At 41.8% G+C, this 20911-nt stretch overlaps 1 protein-coding gene and 1 pseudogene across 2 annotated transcripts in view; both read right to left on the bottom strand.

Annotated features, from left to right (window-relative positions):
- Positions 1–292: 292 nt before the first annotated feature.
- Positions 293–20911, bottom strand: part of LOC113015156 (CMP-N-acetylneuraminate-beta-galactosamide-alpha-2,3-sialyltransferase 1-like) — a 37818-nt gene continuing 17199 nt past the window's right edge. Inside the window, exons 2-7 of one of the 2 annotated variants that reach the window (XM_080296290.1) lie at positions 10506–10774; positions 7023–7219; positions 5851–6018; positions 2953–2998; positions 2191–2310; positions 293–1524 (exon numbers count right to left, since the gene is read on the bottom strand). In XM_080296290.1, coding sequence (XP_080152416.1) covers positions 1357–1524; positions 2191–2310; positions 2953–2998; positions 5851–6018; positions 7023–7219; positions 10506–10757 — 951 coding nt within the window. In that variant the 5' untranslated portion in view covers positions 10758–10774 and the 3' untranslated portion in view covers positions 293–1356. Of the gene's footprint in view, positions 1525–2190; positions 2311–2952; positions 2999–5288; positions 5531–5850; positions 6019–7022; positions 7220–10505; positions 10775–20911 lie in introns of those variants that run through there. The other variant, XR_013904654.1, reaches the window with a different exon arrangement.
- Positions 12110–18624, bottom strand: LOC113014303 (intron Large complex component GCFC2-like; annotated as a pseudogene).

Genomic DNA, 20911 nt, shown 5'->3' with positions numbered 1-20911 from the left:
GTTGCAAGTTTTGTGAGGTGCTTTCCTGATATTTAATGGATCGGATTACATTTTTTATTTTTCTCCGATATCCGATCCAGTAATTTAGGTCAGTATCGGACCGATACCGATACGTAATATCGGATCGGTCCATCTCTAATATATACATCGTTTCTTGATAATGAACAGGTTACAGGAGTTTAATGTGAATGGCATGAATTCATGATTGATACTAAATGGCACTGTACCCATTCATCAAGTCTTCAACATCTAATCAGGTAATGGAGTGAAAAGTGACAAACTGAAAGCAGCATTGCATTTTGTATTCATTTTATTTTGGAGACAAAATGTAGACATGCTACATAGAAGAAATATTCACCAGCAATTTTTTTCAAGTCCAAGTCAAGTCTCAAGAGTCTAATGGATGAAACTGATATTCTATTGACCAATTAGTCTCTCTAACACTTGTAAAATGTTATGAATTATCTTATATGACCTTTGCTTTATTGATGTACAACAGCATTTAAAATGATAAGTGCATACTCACTCAGGGTTGTTGCAATAAACAGAATTTTGGGTCTAATCCTACCTGCCTCACACAGCAATTCATGACAAGGTCTCAAGACTCAAATCCCAAAACTTTGGTTTGGTTTTTGTTTTGGTCAGGTCTAACTTGCGATTGCAAGTCGCCATCTCTGCTACATAGTGCTTAATAATTGTCATAGATTAACACAGAGGTTCCCAAAGTGTGGGGCCTAGATGTTAGCTCTTTATACAGTAAAGTTACAGTGGGATACAAATAATATCAGTCTGAACCACAATTTGTTCCCCCAGTTCAAATCACGGACAAACAGTATCCCACAGCTGTTTATGTTCTTGAACCCATTTTGCACAGAGAGGCATTTTTTGAAAAATGTATTGATGGCAATGCTGAATATTGTTACACAGGGAAAAAAAAAACCCAACTACACATGAAATAATTACACCATGACGCCTCTGCCTTTCTAAATGGAGGGACAGTAACTCCATTTAGAAAGGGTGTGTATATGTAAGCGTATAAAAACTCAAAATAGTTAGATTAACAGTAACAGTATTTTGTCTATATCTGCCAATAAAAGTTTGGGAACCACTGGATTAACAGATGATTCTATTAACAGATGATTCTATTAACAGATGTTTATCTCCTGAGGTCTGAGTCTTCATTACTAACAATCCCAAACCGTGCATGTCAGTTTCAGTAATTGTGTTTTTTGCTGTTTGGTTTTGCTGGTCACTGATTTTTTTTTTAGAACTAAATTTATTTATTCTTACGGAGTTATGGTTATCACTGACGATGACTTGAAAATGATGAGGAGACAAATGAAAAACTAAAGGAAATTACCATCCTTTAAAAAAAACTATTTTCTTCCTCATGTGTAATTTAACAAGCATTTTATATTCTTCTTCTCCTGGGTGGCCTCCTGTTTTTAACCGTTTGTTTTTAAGGATTTCAAAGTAATGGTTCCAGTTTCCCTCGCTGTCTGCTCCAAACCCAAAGACATTAACCTAAAGAAACAAAGTTTTTACAGTCATTAAGTCTTTAGTATTGAATTTAAATAAATGTTGCCACAAATTGCACTCCTAGCCCTTTCATGCATGAATTATGAAAACTTCAGTCATGGAAAAAAACAACTTTCCAGAGTTTTTTTTATTCCTCTTTAGGCATACAAAACCCCCAATGTAATTGAAATTTTGGCCATGAATACGCTGCAATTATAAGTGCAATGTATTAGTTGAGTCTCCTTGACTCCAACATTGGTCCTGTCTTTACTTGGTATTAGATCAGTTTGAAAGTTTGGCATTTGTATACAGTGCTATCTGAGAGTTGCATAAAATTATTTTTGGCTGCCTATTTGACACAAATGGGTAGCTCTGTACGTTTGAATGGGAATAACTTATGTTGGATGCCCTTTCAGACACAACCCCAAACAACAATATGTTTCTCCAGTTGGAATCAAACCAGCAACTTTTCACTTGCCAGTCCAAAGTGTTAAAAACTACACAATCAAAGGTGCACTTAAAGTACTAACCATAAATATACTTTCATAATTTACATTACATGAATATATTAGTTTGTGAAATTGCTTCTTAATCGGTTTTTCTTCAAGTATGTCTACAATGAGTGTCGGTCAGACGCATAATGTAGAAGTAGATTGTGTAAGGTGAACATACCTCATCACACATTAATAAGCTGAGAACCACAGCAAGGAAGCCAGTGGATGGATAAGCAGCCTTCTTTCTCAGCCAGACATCATGAACATATTTCATGAAAGCTGGATGAAGGATCGACACCTGTTATAAATCAGGCAAATCTTTAAATCTGAGTTTTATTAATTGTTCTTTTATGAAGTATATGCACAATATACTAATATACAAAATACTTTAAATAAGCACCACTGTGGCTAAAAGAAGCCACTATTAGTGGCATGGCTTTGTTCAGTGACATGCATGACCTTCCGAGCACATAATTGTCAAGTATGAGCAACTGTGGAAAACAATAACATACCGGATGCAGAACAGAGTAAACAACAAATACTGCAACAAAGTAAAGGCTGAGGGTGGGAAGAGCCATTGTAAGGGGGGGGGGCATTACTGGAAAATGTGATGAAGCATATCTTGCCTTTGGCTTCACCTACTCCAAAGGCATTGGGAGCACCCGCTGGGCTGTCCAAATCGCCGACAAACAGTATCCAACATTCTTGATTTTTAGTGGGAGCATACATAATTCTTATTTTAAAAAATTACATTTATTCAAAATGACGACGTTGATGTCGGGATTGGTTTGTGAGAGTGTGTGACGCCTCTGTCTTTCTAAATGGGGGACAGTGTCTATGTAAGCATGCATGCCTGAATTAATGGTAGCGTAAAGTTATTATTGGACTTCTTGGGCATCAACATTTGCCAGTTTTGTTAAGGTAAACCTAAAATACTCACCAAATCTTTGTTAGTTATCTTGTTAGAGTTTGGAGCACCGTTTTCCCTGTTGAAAAGAAAATATATTGTTGAATTTGTTAAAGAAATTGTTGTTTAACAAACAAATGCTAATAATTACCTAAGACTTAAGAATCACAATAAGATGTTCAGTTGTTCATAAAACAATTTATTTAACTTTTTTCCATGTAAAAAAAAAAGAGTTGCTGCTAGCTATGTGAAAAACCAGAATATATCATAGGAATATATTTTAATATCAAACAGCTCTTGGGGAGTGGGGTGTCTCAAAATTGTGTTTTAATATTTCCTGTTTATTAGCCCACTAGAAAGTGGATATGCAGCTAAAAGTAATAGTATTACTGCTTCAGCTGTAAGTTAAATTACTCCCAATGGTCCCAACGGCAACTAGAGAGCAGATTTAATGGGGAGATGCGGTGCCTGTTTTAGGGAAACATGGTTTGAAGCTAACATTCTGTCAAAGGCTTGACCACACATACAATGGGACAATGCAAGATGTTCAATTCATGACCCTTAGGAAATCAAGGCATTTTTGTATGCAGAAAAATGAAGTAGATTGTGAGAAAATGAATCAAAGATGAGCCTGGTAGAAGAATTGATGAAGAACACGTTTGTGTTTTCACTCTTTTTTTCTTATCTTTTTTTTCTTTTCTTGCCTGTCCCGTTTGGCTCTTTTGCCATCAGGATTGTTGTCTAAAGGCGAGGAAAGATGCCCAACGGATTTACTTTATCAAATTGACCATCCCAGCCTTGCCGTAATGGTCTATTTGATTCACCTTTTATTGTTTATGGTAAATGGCCTGTATTTATATAGCGCTTTACTAGTCCCTAAGGACCCCAAAGCGCTTTACATATCCAGTCATCCACCCATTCACACACACATTCACACACTGGTGATGGCAAGCTACATTGTAGCCACAGCCACCCTAGGGCTCACTGACAGAGGCGAGGCTGCCGGACACTGGCGCCACCGGGCCCTCTGACCACCACCAGTAGGCAACGGGTGAAGTGTCTTGCCCAAGGACACAACGACCGAGACTGTCCAAGCCGGGGCTCGAACCGGCAACCTTCCGATTACAAGGCGACCTCCCAACTCTTGAGCCACGATCGCCCAGTTTATTTTATTTATTTTTTTATTTTCACTTGCTAGATACGGGACAGACTTGAATGAGGAAAAGAAAAGGGAGAAAGGAAGAGGGGGGGAAAACAGCGGAGAAGAGGGACGGGGATAAAGGGCAAAAAAACAAAAACCAACTAAATAAGCAGACAAAAAAAATACATATATCAATCACCCGGATCACTTGTTGAGAAAGAAAAAAGAAAACAAGCAGAAGAAAATGAGAGCAATACAATAAACAACATCACGATGATATATGGGAATATAACAGTAAATACTAAATATTAAACATTATTGTGCAGCACATAATATCGACAGCGCACAGTGTGCTTTGAGGTAAGAGCCAAAAAGGGTGTAGTTTGTGTGTGTGAGCACCCGTGTGTACACCTGTGAGCATGGACGCGCTTGTTTTTAAAAGGTTCCTTCATGTAATGATCTGCTAGAGGGTGTGGGTGTTTCCGCTCTTTAAAGCAAGTTTCCCCATGAAACAGTTGTGGGAACACCCCAGGAAAGACACAGAACCACATATAGTTTCTTTTTTGTGGGTTCAGTTACCCATACATTAGGCTGGGAAATGAGATATAGGCCTGATATTGATATCTCCTAATAGCTGCAGCATTGCTCATAAACTTGAGTCATCTGTGTTGGAGTAAACAAAGGATTTGTGTAGGAGATTATTTCACTGTGTCCAGTGTGTTTACCACCTTCAAATGCCTTCGCCAGTGTACATTTGTTTTCAAGCCTACAAATTACAGTGGCACTTTGATCTGGATCCACTGACACCGTAAAATCCCCACCAGGGCAATATTGTTGTTTAAAGCACTTAAAAGTCTGATCATCAGCATTAGGTGGATAGATACTACCCCAAATAATCTTTTTCCCCTTTATGTCAGCCAACAAAACAATGACATTTTTTTAACATTTAGTTAAGTTATTTGAAGCATTTAGGATTTATAACATTCTATACATTTTACAGCTAAATGTATGGTGGCCCTGAGAGCCCAAACGGACTGGAACTTAAGGAAACACAAGCAATAAAAACACTGCAAAAGCATACAGAACACAACGGAAATAGGAAAAACAAAACAGAAATAGGAAAAAAGAAATCACAAATAGGAAAAACAAAAACAGAAATAGGAAAAAACATGATTCATATAATACTTATGATGGATTATTAGGCTAATAGTTAGGGTAACACACTTGCCTTTCATCTTTTCTTTCCTCACAAAACCGATAGATCCTCCACTTCTTTTAAGTATCTCCCAGTGCAATACTTAGCATATTTTGGTTATTGCAAATTGTCTCCCCAGAAACACTTCCCTGGTGCTTTTGGAAATCTGTTTTTTCCTATTTCTTTTTTTGTTTTTTCTATTTCCGTTGTGTTTTGTTTGCTTTTGCAGCGTTTTTCTCATTGCTGGTGTTTTCTTAAGTTGCAGTCCATTTGGCCTGTCGGGGCCATAAATGAGTTTAAGGGCCAAGAAAGAAAATTAAAATATGTCATTTGAATGCTAAACAAAATATACACCATTGATCTGAACCCTTTAAGGTTTAACTAAATTTTGAACCTTGTTTAATTTGCTTGTTCAAACAGATGAACCTGGATTGCACCTTTACTTATAGTTAGCTAAGAATGTATTGCAAAGCTATTAAAATCTGAAATTTCATAATGCCATTCCAGTACAGTAGCAGTACAGTTTCTAGCAACATAAGTTTTAAAAGAAATTGAAATATAATTAAAGTGAAGACAGAAACCATGTTTGGCCTACCCTGGAATTAATGACTTCAGAAGCCACAAAAAGTCAGGTGTTTTGAATGGAAAAAACAAAAGATGAGTTTTGTTGTCCAATCTAGTAGAACTTTCTGGATACATGACACGATGAGTTGTTTTAGTTCCAACATCTCTTTCAAAACCTTTGGTCATCCCACGGTTGACTCTAAATAGTACAGAAGGATATATAAGTTTACATATTTAGCATTTTAGACACATTGTAATTTACATCACATTATATGCATAACAAAACATAACAAAACTTAGATTTTTTTTGTGACATGAATCTAGGCTTTTCAGGTTTTGTCAGTGAACAGTGCTGTTGAAATTAGCTTTTGTGTTTTCTTTTTGTGTAATGATGGTTATAATGTGTGGGGATTATATCATTTTATATCATTTTATATCATGTTGATTCCGGTCGCCGGTTGATGGCGCGATATGGCAGCCTCGCTTCTGTCAGTCTGCCCCAGGGCAGCTGTGGCTACAACTGTAGCTTGCTTCCACCAGTGTATGAATGTGAGAGTGAATGAATAGTGGTATTGTAAAGCGCTTTGGGTGCCTTGAAAAGCGCTATATAAATCCAATCCATTATTATTATTATTATTTATTCCATTTATTAAACATACAGTTTCAATCATGTTATTAACACACATTGCATTTGTGCTCATGATAGAGTTAAGCATACAGTCTAATGAAGGTTAAAAATGTCATTCAGCATTATGTCTGAACTGATATATTGATGAAATGACTTGAATGCTGTGAATGAATGCCTAACATGCTTACATACACATAGACATGAAGTATAATTTCTAGGGTAAAAGTGAAAGACATCTTGCTTTGTCTCTGCTTGGCAACTAGTGATCCAAGGTCTACAGGAAGCATTTGGAGGAGCCGGACAACCATATAGGGAAAAATGCTGTTAAATACGGAAACTTAATGATAACCTATACATGTGATGTTTTGTCTAACGCGAGAAGGGGTGTTTACCCTGACATAATAAAACCATGCTGAAAGTATGTTTTGACGGAAGATCTAGGTTGACAATATCGAGCTGTGTATCTTTCCACACATGTGTTTAATAAAATCATTGTTTTGACGCACTTGGACCAGTAGTGGTTTGTCTCACACCTCAATCACGAATCGGGACAAATGCCATTAAATTATTCTTACCTTATCACAATATCATGGAAATCAATCAGGGGTCCATACTGGGATCCTCTCAAATTTCCAGAATTCCCCACCACTGCACAACTCTTGCAGCGATCAGGGCGAGGTTCTTCAACATCTGCAATGGGTGTTATTGTCTGAAACACACGTTCTAGTGTTTTATTGTAGACAGTGAAGTTTTGTTTTTCCCTCTGTAAGGGCTGAGAAAAAAGAATAAAGTTTGCAACCTCAGATCACATCTCTTGTTCAAAACACATTTCGTCTTTAACATTATCCCTGCTAATGACAAAATATCTGCATTGTCTTGGAGCAACTGTGCGCAATAGTGTAATTCCCTTAGGGATTAATATTGTTCTGATTCAGTTTCAGTTTGATTCAATTTCAGTTATTTGATAGATAGCACTAGCATCTATTTCTAAGTGTCTTCAAGGATCAAACGTATGCACATTTGTGTTATTAATTATTGAGATATGTCTGTGAAGGTTCTCAATCATCCAGGTCATCGTAGTCTAAGGAGCTTGGGGGGGAAAAGCGTCTTCGATTTCTTTGAGTTGCTTGAAAACATTTCACTTCTCATCCGAGAAGCTTCTTCATTTCTAGGGTTAAATGGTGGAGAGTCCCAGATTTAAGACTCGTGGGAGTGTCCCCCAAGAGGGACATGGACCCCCTACTGGTCCTCTACCTAATCACATGAGCCAAGGTGTGAAAATGGGTGTAGGTCACAATCAGCCAAGGTTTCGGGTGAGCTCATTGTGAAACCTGACCCCACCCTATCATGTGATTTCCTGAGTGGGCATTAAGGTGTCTGGGAAGGGATCTCAAAACTGGATTATAGATGGTAGACAGTTGGTGTCGTGAGCCACCGCCTCTGTTCAAAGATGGTCGCTCATAGTAGACATAGTTTTCCTGTGTGGTTTTCCCGAGTCTCCCTGCATCTCCCCTTTAAATGGCCTGTATTTGTATAGCGCTTTACTAGTCCCTAAGGACCCCAAAGCGCTTTACACATCCAGTCATCCACCCATTCACACACACATTCACACACTTTAGGTACCACCTTTAGGTCTGTTGTTATTAGTTGTCTCCAGTTTAGGTTATCCTCAGGTTCTGTTTCATGCCCACTGTATTTCTGTTTATTTCACTTCCCTAATGAAACTCCCTTGCATCTGAAAGCTGTCTGCATCTTGGGTCCTTCATTAAAATCCACATGGCTTGCCCCATGAGCCGTGACAGTACGAACCAGCCACCGTGGACCCCGCTGCATTTAATCCATCCGAGGAGCTCCAGAGGAACGTCATCTACTCCGTAGAGCGGCTAATCAATCTGTTCCTGCAGCACAAGGGGAAAGCTATAGCTAATCGGCTACAGCAATTAGTTCCCGGTCTCCCCTGATTGCTCAGCTCACTTAATCCGCTCGCACAGGATTTTATTCTGAACGAGCTTCACCTTCGCTCCCTGGGCACTACTACTCAACCAGCCACTACCGCTTCGCTGCTCGGCCCGTCGGTCCAGCCTTCAAATGGGAAGTGGTGCTCACGCCGTTGACGCCCCTCACCACAGTCGGACCCCGGGATTTTAGAGCAGCCGGCTTTGGTGAGTAAAAAGGACAATTTTTCTGTTTCAGACTTTGGGACTATTTATTCGGGGGCTGTGTTTTGTGTGAAGGAGGACAATAATAACTGTGGATTTCCTGGTTTCCCTGCAGCTGAGATTACTGAGACTGCCTTTTGGGGGCTACATTAAATTCTAATGACTGTTTTTGCTCTGCTCCCTTCGAGCCTGGAGCTATACTAACTAGCACTGCTAATGTAAAGACTGACAATTCTGAGAACTGTTCATCCCCTGCTCAAGGTGTAGCTCAGTCAACAGCCTTCAGTTCAGGCAGCTGACCTACAGCCTACAGTTCAATCAGCTGCTCAGCTTCCCTCAGCTCAGTCTCTAGTGTCCCCAGTAGCTCAGCCACCCATTCGGGCACCAGTCTTGCCAATTCATTCCATGCAGTGAGAAAATTTCATATTAACCTGTGCTGTTTCTCATGAACTGGCTACGTTTGAGACAGTTACTCTCTCCAGGGCCTCCCCAGAGGCTAGCCCTCTGCCCTTAGCTGATTCTAGATCCCTGGAGGCTAAGAAGCCAATTGAGAACTGCACCTTGTTAGCGCTGCCTTTCGTGGCACTTCGAGGGTCCAAGGGACCCATCCAGCCTTCGTTCATCTCCACTGGAGGGTCCGAGGGGCCACTTAAGCCTTCACCTGTCTTTGCTGGAGGGTCCGAGGGACAGCTCTGCTGGAGGCAGAAGGCTGAGTAAGGGCGCCCTCCGTTTGCGAGGTGTGCCTCCTTTTGCGGCACAGGGAGGACAGGGATGAGTTGAACTGGCCTTGGGATATCAACCTGTCACCCAGAGTAACCTCACACTGTGCGAAAATGGTATTTAAAGGATAATTGATAACAACAACCAGGGCATCCGGGGCCAGATCAGAGCCATCACTGTTCATTATTTTCAATCTTAAACTCAGTTGTGTGTCAATTAAATCCAGGTAATGCAAGCAATTTCCAGGCATGGACTCTTCAGTTATGGCTGAAACATGGAGCATCTCCATGTAACATTTCTTCTCAATTGAAAACTAGGTGAGGGGGGCTGTGAAGAGATCCTTTTAACACGTTTTTACACACAGACACGCACGCGCGCACACACACACACACACACATAGATGCACACATACACACATGCACACACACACACACGCACGGGTCCCCAAAAACAGTTGTCTAAAAAGGATGTAATTTTTTTGTCAAAAAAGTAAACCTTTTGGCTTTAAAATCCAAACATCCTATTCATCATCCTATTACATCACCATACTTCCACCATACCAATGAAGTATGGTGATTATTTATATGATTATTTATATTGTTTTTTATATAATTTTATGATATTCATAAAAACTATGACTGCTGTAAACCTTTATTACTTCCTTTATTACTTCTTCTGTCATACAGCATTTGACGACAGGTCATAAATCACTGGTTTGATACAAAGTACCTATTATCCCTCCAATTGGATACTTCCAATAAGGTTAAAATCTGGGACTCTCCACCAGTTGCTCTTAGAACTGAAGAAGCTTCTCAGATGAGTGGTGAAACTTCTTTTTTTTCTTTTATCATTTTAAAGATATCTATATAAGTAATTGTATTTTACAATTCTTCACCCAGTTAGAAATACGGGTTGCAAGGATAAAGAGTTGAGTAAACATAAAATAAAAAAAGATAAGCATAAAACAAGGTTTTTTAAACTTATCTAATCCGTAGCTAAACTACGGAGGAATATTTGTGTTGGTTTTTTTTGGTGGAGGTAGCACACACTTGAATATACTGCTCTTGCTATACCAGTAAACACAGGTGTCATAAAATAAACAAGGGATGGGCAGTTAAAATAACTTTAACATGGCCACAGTGGGACAAAGGTTTATTGTAATATGTTTTCATTATTTACCTTCCACCAGTTGAAATCTTCCTCCGAGGGTTTATGTTTCTGTGACATAAAAGGTTTAGGAGATTCACTAATGATGTAATTAAACCAAGGATCACTGTCTGTTAGACATTTGTGACAGGCACAAAGTCTTGACTCCTGATGACAGAAGGTATATCCAGATAAATTCCATAAAAGGATGGAGACCAAAACAATTGCTGTGATATTCAGTAGTGGGGAAATGTGCACTCTGAATTTTCCCCTTTTGAAATACATCTTGATGGAGTTCCAATCTGTGAACAAATACAATGTGAGTGAATGTGAAAATTAGCACTAAGCCTTTAAGAAAAAAGTAACAGAAATGATAACTCTTTAATTAAAATTATTTATAGTTTGCAACATATTAAGAGCACTGCACTGGAAGGCAGAAAAATCAGATAAACACAGAAGGTTTAATGTCCTCTTGTATTTATGGTATTTGCACAGATAGCATTTACCAGCATAAACCAGCTGCTACATTATGAGCACATCACGTTGAATCAAATACCATGACAGCCAACGGAAAGGAAAACACAGAACTTAAAATACTTTCAGAGTCTGTCGGTTGGTGTATTTGCATGAATTACTTATGCCATTGTTGTATTATCTCTATTGCTGATGAATAACCTAAAATATCATGTCTAATATATATATATATATATAACACCCAGCACGCCCCTGCGGGCGGTTTATCCTTCAAGCTCGGGTCCTCTACCAGAGGCCTGGGAGCTTGAGGGTCCTGCGCAGTATCTTAGCTGTTCCTAGGACTGCGCTCTTCTGGACAGAGATCTCCGATGTTATTCCCGGGATCTGCTGGAGCCGCTCGCCTAGCTTGGGAGTCACCGTACCTAGTGCTCCGATTATCACTGGGACCACCGTCACCTTCACCCTCCACATCTTCTCGAGCTCTTCTCTGAGCCCCTGATATTTCTCGAGCTTCTCGTGTTCCTTCTTCCTGATGTTGCTGTCATTCGGAACCGCTACATCGATCACTACGGCCGTCTTCTCATGTTTGTCTACCACCACCACGTCCGGTTGGTGGCCACCACCATTTTGTCCGTCTGTATCTGGAAGTCCCGCAGGATCTTAGGGATCTTAGCTCGGTCATTCTCCATCACCCTTGGGGGCATCTCCCATTTTGACCCCAGGATTTCCAGGTTATACTCAGCACACACACACACACACACACACACACACACACACACACACACACACACACATATATATATATATATATATATATATATATATATATATATATATATATATATATATATATATATATATATATATGTATATATATGTATATATGTCGCGGGGTCCTCTCCTAAACTTCTCCCGAACAAATGCAGGCGTAGTCAGAAAGCATTCAGTGTGGATAATTTATTCTGCCGGCCTCCCAGGTGCACAAAAGATTATTTACAAAGAAAATAGGAAACTAACTTAAGTCAACACAAAACAAACATCTATATACAAAACACAGTCTGCATGTTACCCTCTCTGTAACATCTCACTGGAAAAGAACCCAGGTAGGCCCTGACCGCCTTCTTTTATACCCCATAGCCCCTCCCACTAGGCGTAATAGTCAAACCAAACAATCTTTCCCCCCTCAGCTTATTTCCCGCTGTATTCCTACAATACATATATGTATATACAGACATTTATGGCCAATTCCAGGCAGCCTACAGTGTTTCACAATAATAAAAAACAAACCAAAAAATAATGCAGTTCACGTGACCTTTCAAGCGCACGCGAACCCACTATTTAAACCCCGGAACACCATACCATCGGCTTGCATAACCCCCGTATAATCGGCGATCACAGCGAGTCTCCGCGACCGGCTTTATTAAAGGTAAGTGGGAAAATATGTTGGCCACCCTCTGCGCTGCTCAAAATATACCTCTCACCCTTTTTCGTTTATCTGCCCGGTCGACGAAAAGACACGCAGCCACGGTAATTGTAGAAACTAATGGTGGTGGTGCATGTATGCGCCCAGATCAGCTGTCTGCGGCCCGGGACGGTGTAACTCCGTCACATCATCCCCTTCCACCCGGAGGTTGGCGTTGTGCGGCAACCTGGAGAGATAATCTGCCACTACATTGAGCTTGCCTGGTCTGTGACGGATGATGAATCTGAAAGGCTCCAGTGAAAGGTACCAGCGTGTCAGTCGGCTGTTATGGTCCTTCATGGAATGGATCCAGGTGAGCGCTCGATGATCAGTTTCCAGCTCAAACTCTCTTCCAAGTAAATAATACCTGAGTTTCTCCAGTGCCCACTTAATAGCCAAGGCCTCCTTCTCCACCGTTGAGTAGTTGGTCTCCCGTGGCAGCAGCTTGCAGCTTAGGTATAGGACCGCATGCTCATCTCCAGGGTCCCCTTGGGCCAGCACTGCTCCCAGGCCGCTTTTGGAGGCATCCACCTGGACCAGAAATCTCTTCCTGAAGTCTGGGCTCCTGAGAACTGGGGTCGTACACAGGCAGGTTTTCAGCCCTTTGAAGGCTTGTTCACATTCCGCTGTCCATATGACAGGATTCCGTTGGTCCTTGCTGGTCAACGCAGTAAGAGGGGCCGCAATAGTTGCAAACTGGGGCACAAATCTTCGGTACCAGCCAACCAGCCCCAGGAAAGACCGGACTTCCTTTTTGGTGCGAGGCCGAGGGCAGTTCTGGATAGCTTCCACTTTATCCAACTGCGGGCGCACCTCACCTCTGCCCACTTGTTAGCCAAGGTAGCGGGTCTCCTGCCGTGCCCACTCACATTTAGAGGGGTTGAGGGTCAACCCTGCCTTATGGATTCTTCCCAGGACTTCGGACAGGTGCTGCAGATGCTCCTCCCAGGTGTTGCTGAAGATCACTACATCATCCAGGTAGGCGGCACTATAGGGGTCACACCCCTGTAGTAATTTGTCCATCAGCCTTTGAAAGGTGGCCGGTGCCCCATGTAGGCCAAATGGCATCACCGTGAACTGGAACAGGCCGGCAGGTGTCCTGAAGGCGGTGTACGGTCGAGAAGACTCCTCCAGTGGCACTTGCCAGTAACCTTTGTACAGATCCAAGGTGGTGATGTACCTGGCCGCTCTGATCTTCTCCAGCAAGTCCTCGATTCGAGGCATGGGGTAGGCATCAGTTCCTTCAATACAGACTCGGGGAGCAGTAAATCCCACTTCCCCATATTGCCTAAGAGTTTTACAGCTGTCCAGAACCGCTGATCTCTGAAGTGACGCTGAGGTGAAGACGCCTCTTCAAGAAACTTTTTGGGGTACAGGGGAACAAAGACATCTTCATCTACACAGCTTCTCAGCCTGCGAACCAGAGCCTCTGTGAATGCCTTGACTGGCTTGCTATGCTCTCCTTCAAAGATAGAATAGTCCTCCTTCAGACTGTGGCACACATCAGTCAGACAGACAGACTGTTGGTGGGACATGGGATCCCACACCAGCTCCACATAAGCAGTCATTTTGGGTACGACGGTCCTTTCTATGACGCTGGACAGCGTCTGTCTGTCTGTGTGCTCCAGCTCTTCGTGGCCATGTCCATGACAAAAGGTCTCCACTGCTGTGAACCATGGGAGGTTTTCAAAGTCTCCACTGGTATCTTTTAAAGGGTTCCATGCCAGCAGCTGATGCCTGATGATGGGGTTCAGCAACTTGGGCAGACACAGAGAGATATAAGCATTGTGGTAGGACTCCGAGTAGCATTCCCTCCATTCTTCAAAGCGAGACAGAATCTTTTTAACACTGCAGAAGTCTTCTTGGACATCAGAAAAGTCTGCCTTAGACCTCAACAGTATGTCAGCTATGTTGTTCTGCAGCTGCTCCTGCTCTTCTGCTGAAGGTTATGTGTCTTCAGCCATATCAAAGTCTTCCTCAGTTTTAACACCGACGCTTACCTCACACTGAGTTTCTGATCCATTGGCTGAACTTGCACTGTGCTCTGCTGTGTTATAGCCAAGCTGCTGCAGGTGGTCTGCCTGCTCCTTAATCTTCTCTCGTCTCTGAGCCAACAGCGCCTCCATCTGGTCAGACAGCAGAGTGTGCAACTGCAGCTCCAGAGAGTTGATCTCAACAACCTTCTCCTGCAAACACTCCACCATGTTGTGGGCATAAGTCGTCATGGTCCTGTAAAACTTAAGCTGCTTCTCTGAGGAGCTTTCCTCCAGATTCTCCAACGAGGTTTTAGCACCCTCAACATCGCCCTCCATCCTTCTGAGCTCTGCCTGGCGTGCTCTGTACACCTCCTTCAACGACTCAAGTTTTCCAGCGATCCTTCTCTTGACCGTTGAGACAGTGACAGGAGGAAGCATCTTTGGAACTTTGACTCCTGCAGATTTCTTCTTCTGTCTTCCTCTATCTCGCCTGCTTATGCTACTGCTGCTATAGCTGCTGGAGTCACTGCTAGATGGGCTCTGCTCCCCTGGTCGTCTTTTGACTCCCTTCCCAATTTGTGTCTCTTCCCAGAGTTCCTGCTCCTCCCCATCAGTCCCTGACCGACTGCCATCACTTTCTCCAAGTTTCTCAGTAATTCTTTCCCTGATGCTCCTCATCCGTGGGGCAAACTCGATTCTCCTCTCGTGATCATCCAGCTCATTATCATCATCATCGACTCTGTCATCTTCATCTTCCCTGCTGTAGTGATCTAGTGTGCTGCCAGCTGAACTCTGGCCATCTCTACTGAGGGGAATGAATTCTTTCTGGGTTCGATTGGCACGACGCCGTCTCTTGGCTGCCTCGATCTCTCTAGCATTGGGGATATTTACGGGCGTATAGAAGAACTGCTAGTCTGAGGCTGAGCTGGCTGAAGGAGATCCCACTCCACGTTCATCGCTATCACTGTCATCATTGCTCCCATTATCCTTGTATTCATCATCATCATCTTCGTGGGTGAAGCAGATGATGAGACAGCACCACCAGCCCCTGTGCTGACGATGGTCTTGGCAGGCGGAGCCTCCTTCTTCCTAATTTGGAACAGAACTGCTTTCTCAGATGACTTCTTCAATTTAAACGTAGACTCCTCAGCTTCCTTATCATCGGAGAAACTCAAAACAGAGGTTTCTTTCTTTTTGGTCCCCTCCTGGTCTTTTTTTCTCTCTTCTCTTTCTTCTGTCGTATGCTGCTCTGGTCTTTGGAAAAGAGAGTTTATTACAGAGAAATGGCTCTTTCCAAAATAAAAGCTATACTATACGTTTTTTCTGGGCTATATTCTCAGCAGCATATTAAACATACCAGGTCCCCATAAGGAGAATCATGTACTAACGGCTGTCTAAATGACTCGGCTAAAGTTTGTAGCATGCGTGCTTGTTGTTTTTGTGTGCTTCCACTTGTCTTTGCACTAGGATAATGTTGGAGTAAATGTGCAGTCATATTCGTTGTGTTCCCACTAGTGCTGTCAGCGTTAATCTCGTTGAAATGACGTTAACACCACAACACGGCAAATCTCCCTTAACGAGCTACCGTGGATCGCCCCGTGCATGGGGCTGGACGGCCAACACGTTAACGAGCTAACTGCGCTAACGCAGTAGTTCCCACCCATGTAATTGAGCATTGCATGGCACATCCAACATACTGTTTTACTTTAGTCCATGACGCGCTTACCTCCAGGGTCATACGTCACATGAAAACCAAAATAATTCCAAACGCCAGATCTGAATGAGGGTGGGGTGGTTCAATTTGCCATGTTGCAAGGAGAGCTTAACTTCTGTCTTGCTAGCTTGCCCTGCGCTCACTGGATCTGCGATCGACTACTCCGCCTAGGCTGCACTGTCGAGTGCAGATCCACTGAGCGCTCAACACAGACAGCATCGTCAGAAGGAAAGTCGATAAAATAAATTGCTAATTTTGTATTGTTCGATACATATGCGTAGCGAACCGAAAGCACTGTATCGAACGGTTCAGTATCGATACGAGTATCATTGCACCCCTAATATATATATATATATATATATATATATATATGTATACATATTTAAATATACACACACAAACACACACATATAGTGAGAGAAAAATACATTTGGGAAACTTAATGACTGGAGGTTCAGTACAGATTAGTGTGAGATGAGACAGAGTGTAAATTATAATGTGTCTTACCAGCAAAAAGATGAAATTACAAAAGCAGGAATATGAGTCAAGAAGAACCAGTATGATACATCTATCAAGCTATGTATGTAGCTATCAACAAAAGAGGAACTTTTCAAAAGGAGAGGGAGGGAGGGGTTATGGACTATGTGCAAACAAGAGCCCCCGAGAGCAGCCATTTGGCTTTTCTACCTTTTATTGGGGTTGTGTCTGACTTGTGAATTGCCACACAACTGTTGCACACAATTTAAATGTTTTATGTAAACCCACAAAACATACACACACAAATATACATACATACATACGTATAAATATATAATCTATTAGCCTGTTACTCAGCAGTAATTAGCTGAAATTTGTGTCCACGCTTTGCACCATAACAGTTTATGAATACTTCTTACTAGAGGATCTTTCTCATTAGCTGAAAATAATTCCACCCTCATATATGGTCATATCTCTAAAAAACTCTAACTAAAAAAAACCCTATAGAACATTGTGGGTTAAAAATATGCAACAAAACACTGAAAATTCAATGAGGCTAAAAGAACGCATATGACCAAGTCAAAAAGTAAGAGAAGTTGTATAAATAAAGCTACCACTTTCTGCCAAAACAGCTAAAAGTAAGTAGAGAATGTTATAAACGAACCATAGTCTTTAATCTAGAGCATAACAGATAAATATTCAATTACACTACTCGTAAAAAAGAAAAGAAAGACAAAGTTAGTACAAAAATAGTGATCCTTTGTTGCACCTCAGCCGCTGTCTTAAGTTGAAGTTTTCGAGATGAAAATATTTGTAGTATTACGTAATACTTTTGCATAAAGTACACATTATGATATTTGCTGTTGGCTGATGCTGATCACTAGTGTGATAACTGTGTGAGTTATCTCAGGCTTGCAGAATATACATGACATTTAATGTTAATTTTATAGATATCCGAGGAGCATTTTATTGATATTTGTATATATATTTGACCATTTCAGCCCTTTGGTACTCCTTCCATTATAGCAGTTAGAGTAAATCATTTAAAGTGCCATTGAATTGGCCTTGGATGTGTACATTCCCTCTAAAGAAATTTCAGATTTTTAATTTTAAACTTGAAAGAGTTTATACATTTTGCAATAGGGTATTATTTTTGTCAATTCTATCTTGTTTGCTTGTTGAGTCACTGGATATAAGCTGCTTAGGTGAGGTCTTTATTTTTACAATCATCATCAATCTAATGGCAGCAGCTGTGCTTTGAGGAAAAGAATGTTGACAGAGAAGGTGTGGATGCAACATGTCAGCACATGAACTGCCAGTGGTACAGATAAAAGGTGTGGTATCAGTTTAGTGGTAAAAAGTTATATATTTTTACATCACTTTGTGACCAGATGGACTGAAAACCAAGCTAAAAAACTACATGTATTGAGTTTCATTTGAATCTACTGTAAAAAAAAAAAAAAAGAAAAGAAAAAAAAACTGTATAGATTTAACATTGTCTATGAATGAGTGTTTAATGTTACATTTTAGAGCATGTCCAGTGGTGTCTTCTGCCAGTAGAGAAAGTAATGCCACTAGGTTGGTTGGTTGGTTGCTGGTTATAGACATTCATTTATGTAAGCTTATTAGTGACATAGCTGATAACTCAGCGGAAAACAAAGAAATAAAAATAAAAAGCAGTTTATGGTGGTTAATTCGGTACTGACCCTGGCTGCAGCAATGGGTTTTATGTGACAAACCCAATGAGATGGTGTACTATTTCACACTAGGTGGTTCTTCACTGTTAGCTAGCTAAAGTGAAAAAGAAAAATCCATCTGGAGGTCGCCAGTTCACTAATTCATTACAAAGACTTCTCGGAGGTCAGCTGCGTGGAAGACGGCAGCGACGTGGGCAGAACAAATCCAGAGGCCGGCCAGGCGGAAGGCCGCGGCAGCGACACCTTTCAGGAGGCTGTTCAGGAGTTGTCCATGACGGCGATGAAGTCCCACCAGCGGCCTGGAAGGTGGCCGGTGATGTTGAGGTGCTGACCGTGGAAAAGGCAGCAGCATGGCAACCGCAGGGCCAGGCGAGGCTGAAGCTGCAGGCGAGGATGATACTGCAGGCGATGGCATGGAAGCCACAGGTGGTGGCACTGCGGGCAACGGCGTGGAAGCCACAGGTGACGGTGATGGCCAGACAGGCTCCTTGGACCCCCAACCGGAAGCAGGAGGCTGGAGCAGATCTTCGGACCCTCCAGCGAAGGCTGAAGCAGCTCCTCGGACCCTCCAGCGAAGACTTAAGGCTGGAGCAGTTCCTCGGACACCCAAGCGAGAAGAGTCACAGAACCAGCAGACACCTGGGCCTCTGGCACACATGAGAGAGACAGCAGCTGCGCAGAGCACTGACCCTGCTCAGGCAGCGACAGCCAGGTGCAGTCCTCAGCTGGTTTGAATCAAGTCCTGCTTTCACCTCCTGAGTCACACGATGTTTACCAGAACTTTCTTGAAACTGACTGAAAGTTCATTGTCCATTGCCTGCTTAAACTGTTCTTGCCCTTGACTTTGATACTGAACTACAAAGTTGCTTTATTTCTATTGGCCCCTGTGTGCTGATTCAGTACATTCCTGGAGTAAACAACCCAGAAAGGTCTCGTCTTTATCTTAACAGTCTCCTGCAGCATTGGTATCCAGTCTTAGGTTGTTGCTATGTGAGAGACTAGAGACTTTCTGACCACAATTCCTAACCCTGCAGTAGAAGCCTTAGAAATAGCAGTGTTAGACTCCATGAGGCAAATGTACAGGGAGTGCAGAATTATTAGGCAAGTTGTATTTTTGAGGAATAATTTTATTATTGAAACTCATTAATATCAAAGCTGAATGTTTTTGGAAGTAGTTTTTAGTTTGTTTTTAGTTTTAGTTATTTTAGGGGGATATCTGTGTGTGCAGGTGACTATTACTGTGCATAATTATTAGGCAACTTAACAAAAAACAAATATATACCCATTTCAATTATTTATTTTCACCAGTGAAACCAATATAACATCTCCACATTCACAAATATACATTTCTGACATTCAAAAACAAAACAAAAACAAATCAGCGACCAATATAGCCACCTTTCTTTGAAAGGACACTCAAAAGCCTGCCATCCATGGATTCTGTCAGTGTTTTGATCTGTTCACCATCAACATTGCGTGCAGCAGCAACCACAGCCTCCCAGACACTGTTCAGAGAGGTGTACTGTTTTCCCTCCTTGTAAATCTCACATTTGATGATGGACCACAGGTTCTCAATGGGGTACAGATCAGGTGAACAAGGAGGCCGTGTCATTAGTTTTTCTTCTTTTATACCCTTTCTTGCCAGCCACGCTGTGGAGTACTTGGACGCGTGTGATGGAGCATTGTCCTGCATGAAAATCATGTTTTTCTTGAAGGATGCAGACTTCTTCCTGTACCACTGCTTGAAGAAGGTGTCTTCCAGAAACTGGCAGTAGGACTGGGAGTTGAGCTTGACTCCATCCTCAACCCGAAAAGGCCCCACAAGCTCATCTTTGATGATACCAGCCCAAACCAGTACTCCACCTCCACCTTGCTGGCATCTGAGTCGGACTGGAGCTCTCTGCCCTTTACCAATCCAGCCACGGGCCCATCCATCTGGCCCATCAAGACTCACTCTCATTTCATCAGTCCATAAAACCTTAGAAAAATCAGTCTTCAGATATTTCTTGGCCCAGTCTTGACGTTTCAGCTTGTGTGTCTTGTTCAGTGGTGGTCGTCTTTCAGCCTTTCTTACCTTGGCCATGTCTCTGAGTATTGCACACCTTGTGCTTTTGGGCACTCCAGTGATGTTGCAGCTCTGAAATATGGCCAAACTGGTGGCAAGTGGCATCTTGACAGCTGCACGCTTGACTTTTCTCAGTTCATGGGCAGTTATTTTGCGCCTTGGTTTTTCCACACGCTTCTTGCGACCCTGTTGACTATTTTGAATGAAACGCTTGATTGTTCGATGATCACGCTTCAGAAGCTTTGCAATTTTGAGACTGCTGCATCCCTCTGCAAGATATCTCACTATTTTTGACGTTTCTGTGCCTGTCAAGTCCTTCTTTTGACCCATTTTGCCAAAAGAAAGGACGTTGCCTAATAATTATGCACATCTGATATAGGGTGTTGATGTCATTAGACCACACCCCTTCTCATTACAGAGTTGCACATCACCTAATATGCTTAATTAGTGTGAATGCTTGAAAAGCATTCACAGTATTGTTCTTCTAATCTTTATTATTAGTGTGAATGCTTGAAAAGCATTCACAGTATTGTTCTTCTAATCTTTATTATTATATTTAGTGTGAATGCTTGAA

Source organism: Astatotilapia calliptera, chromosome 22, assembly GCF_964374335.1.
Source record: "Astatotilapia calliptera chromosome 22, fAstCal68.1, whole genome shotgun sequence".
Taxonomy (NCBI): Eukaryota; Metazoa; Chordata; class Actinopteri; order Cichliformes; family Cichlidae; genus Astatotilapia; species Astatotilapia calliptera.
The sequence above is the reverse complement of the archived record's forward strand: the minus strand, read 5'-3'. Positions and strand labels throughout refer to the sequence as shown.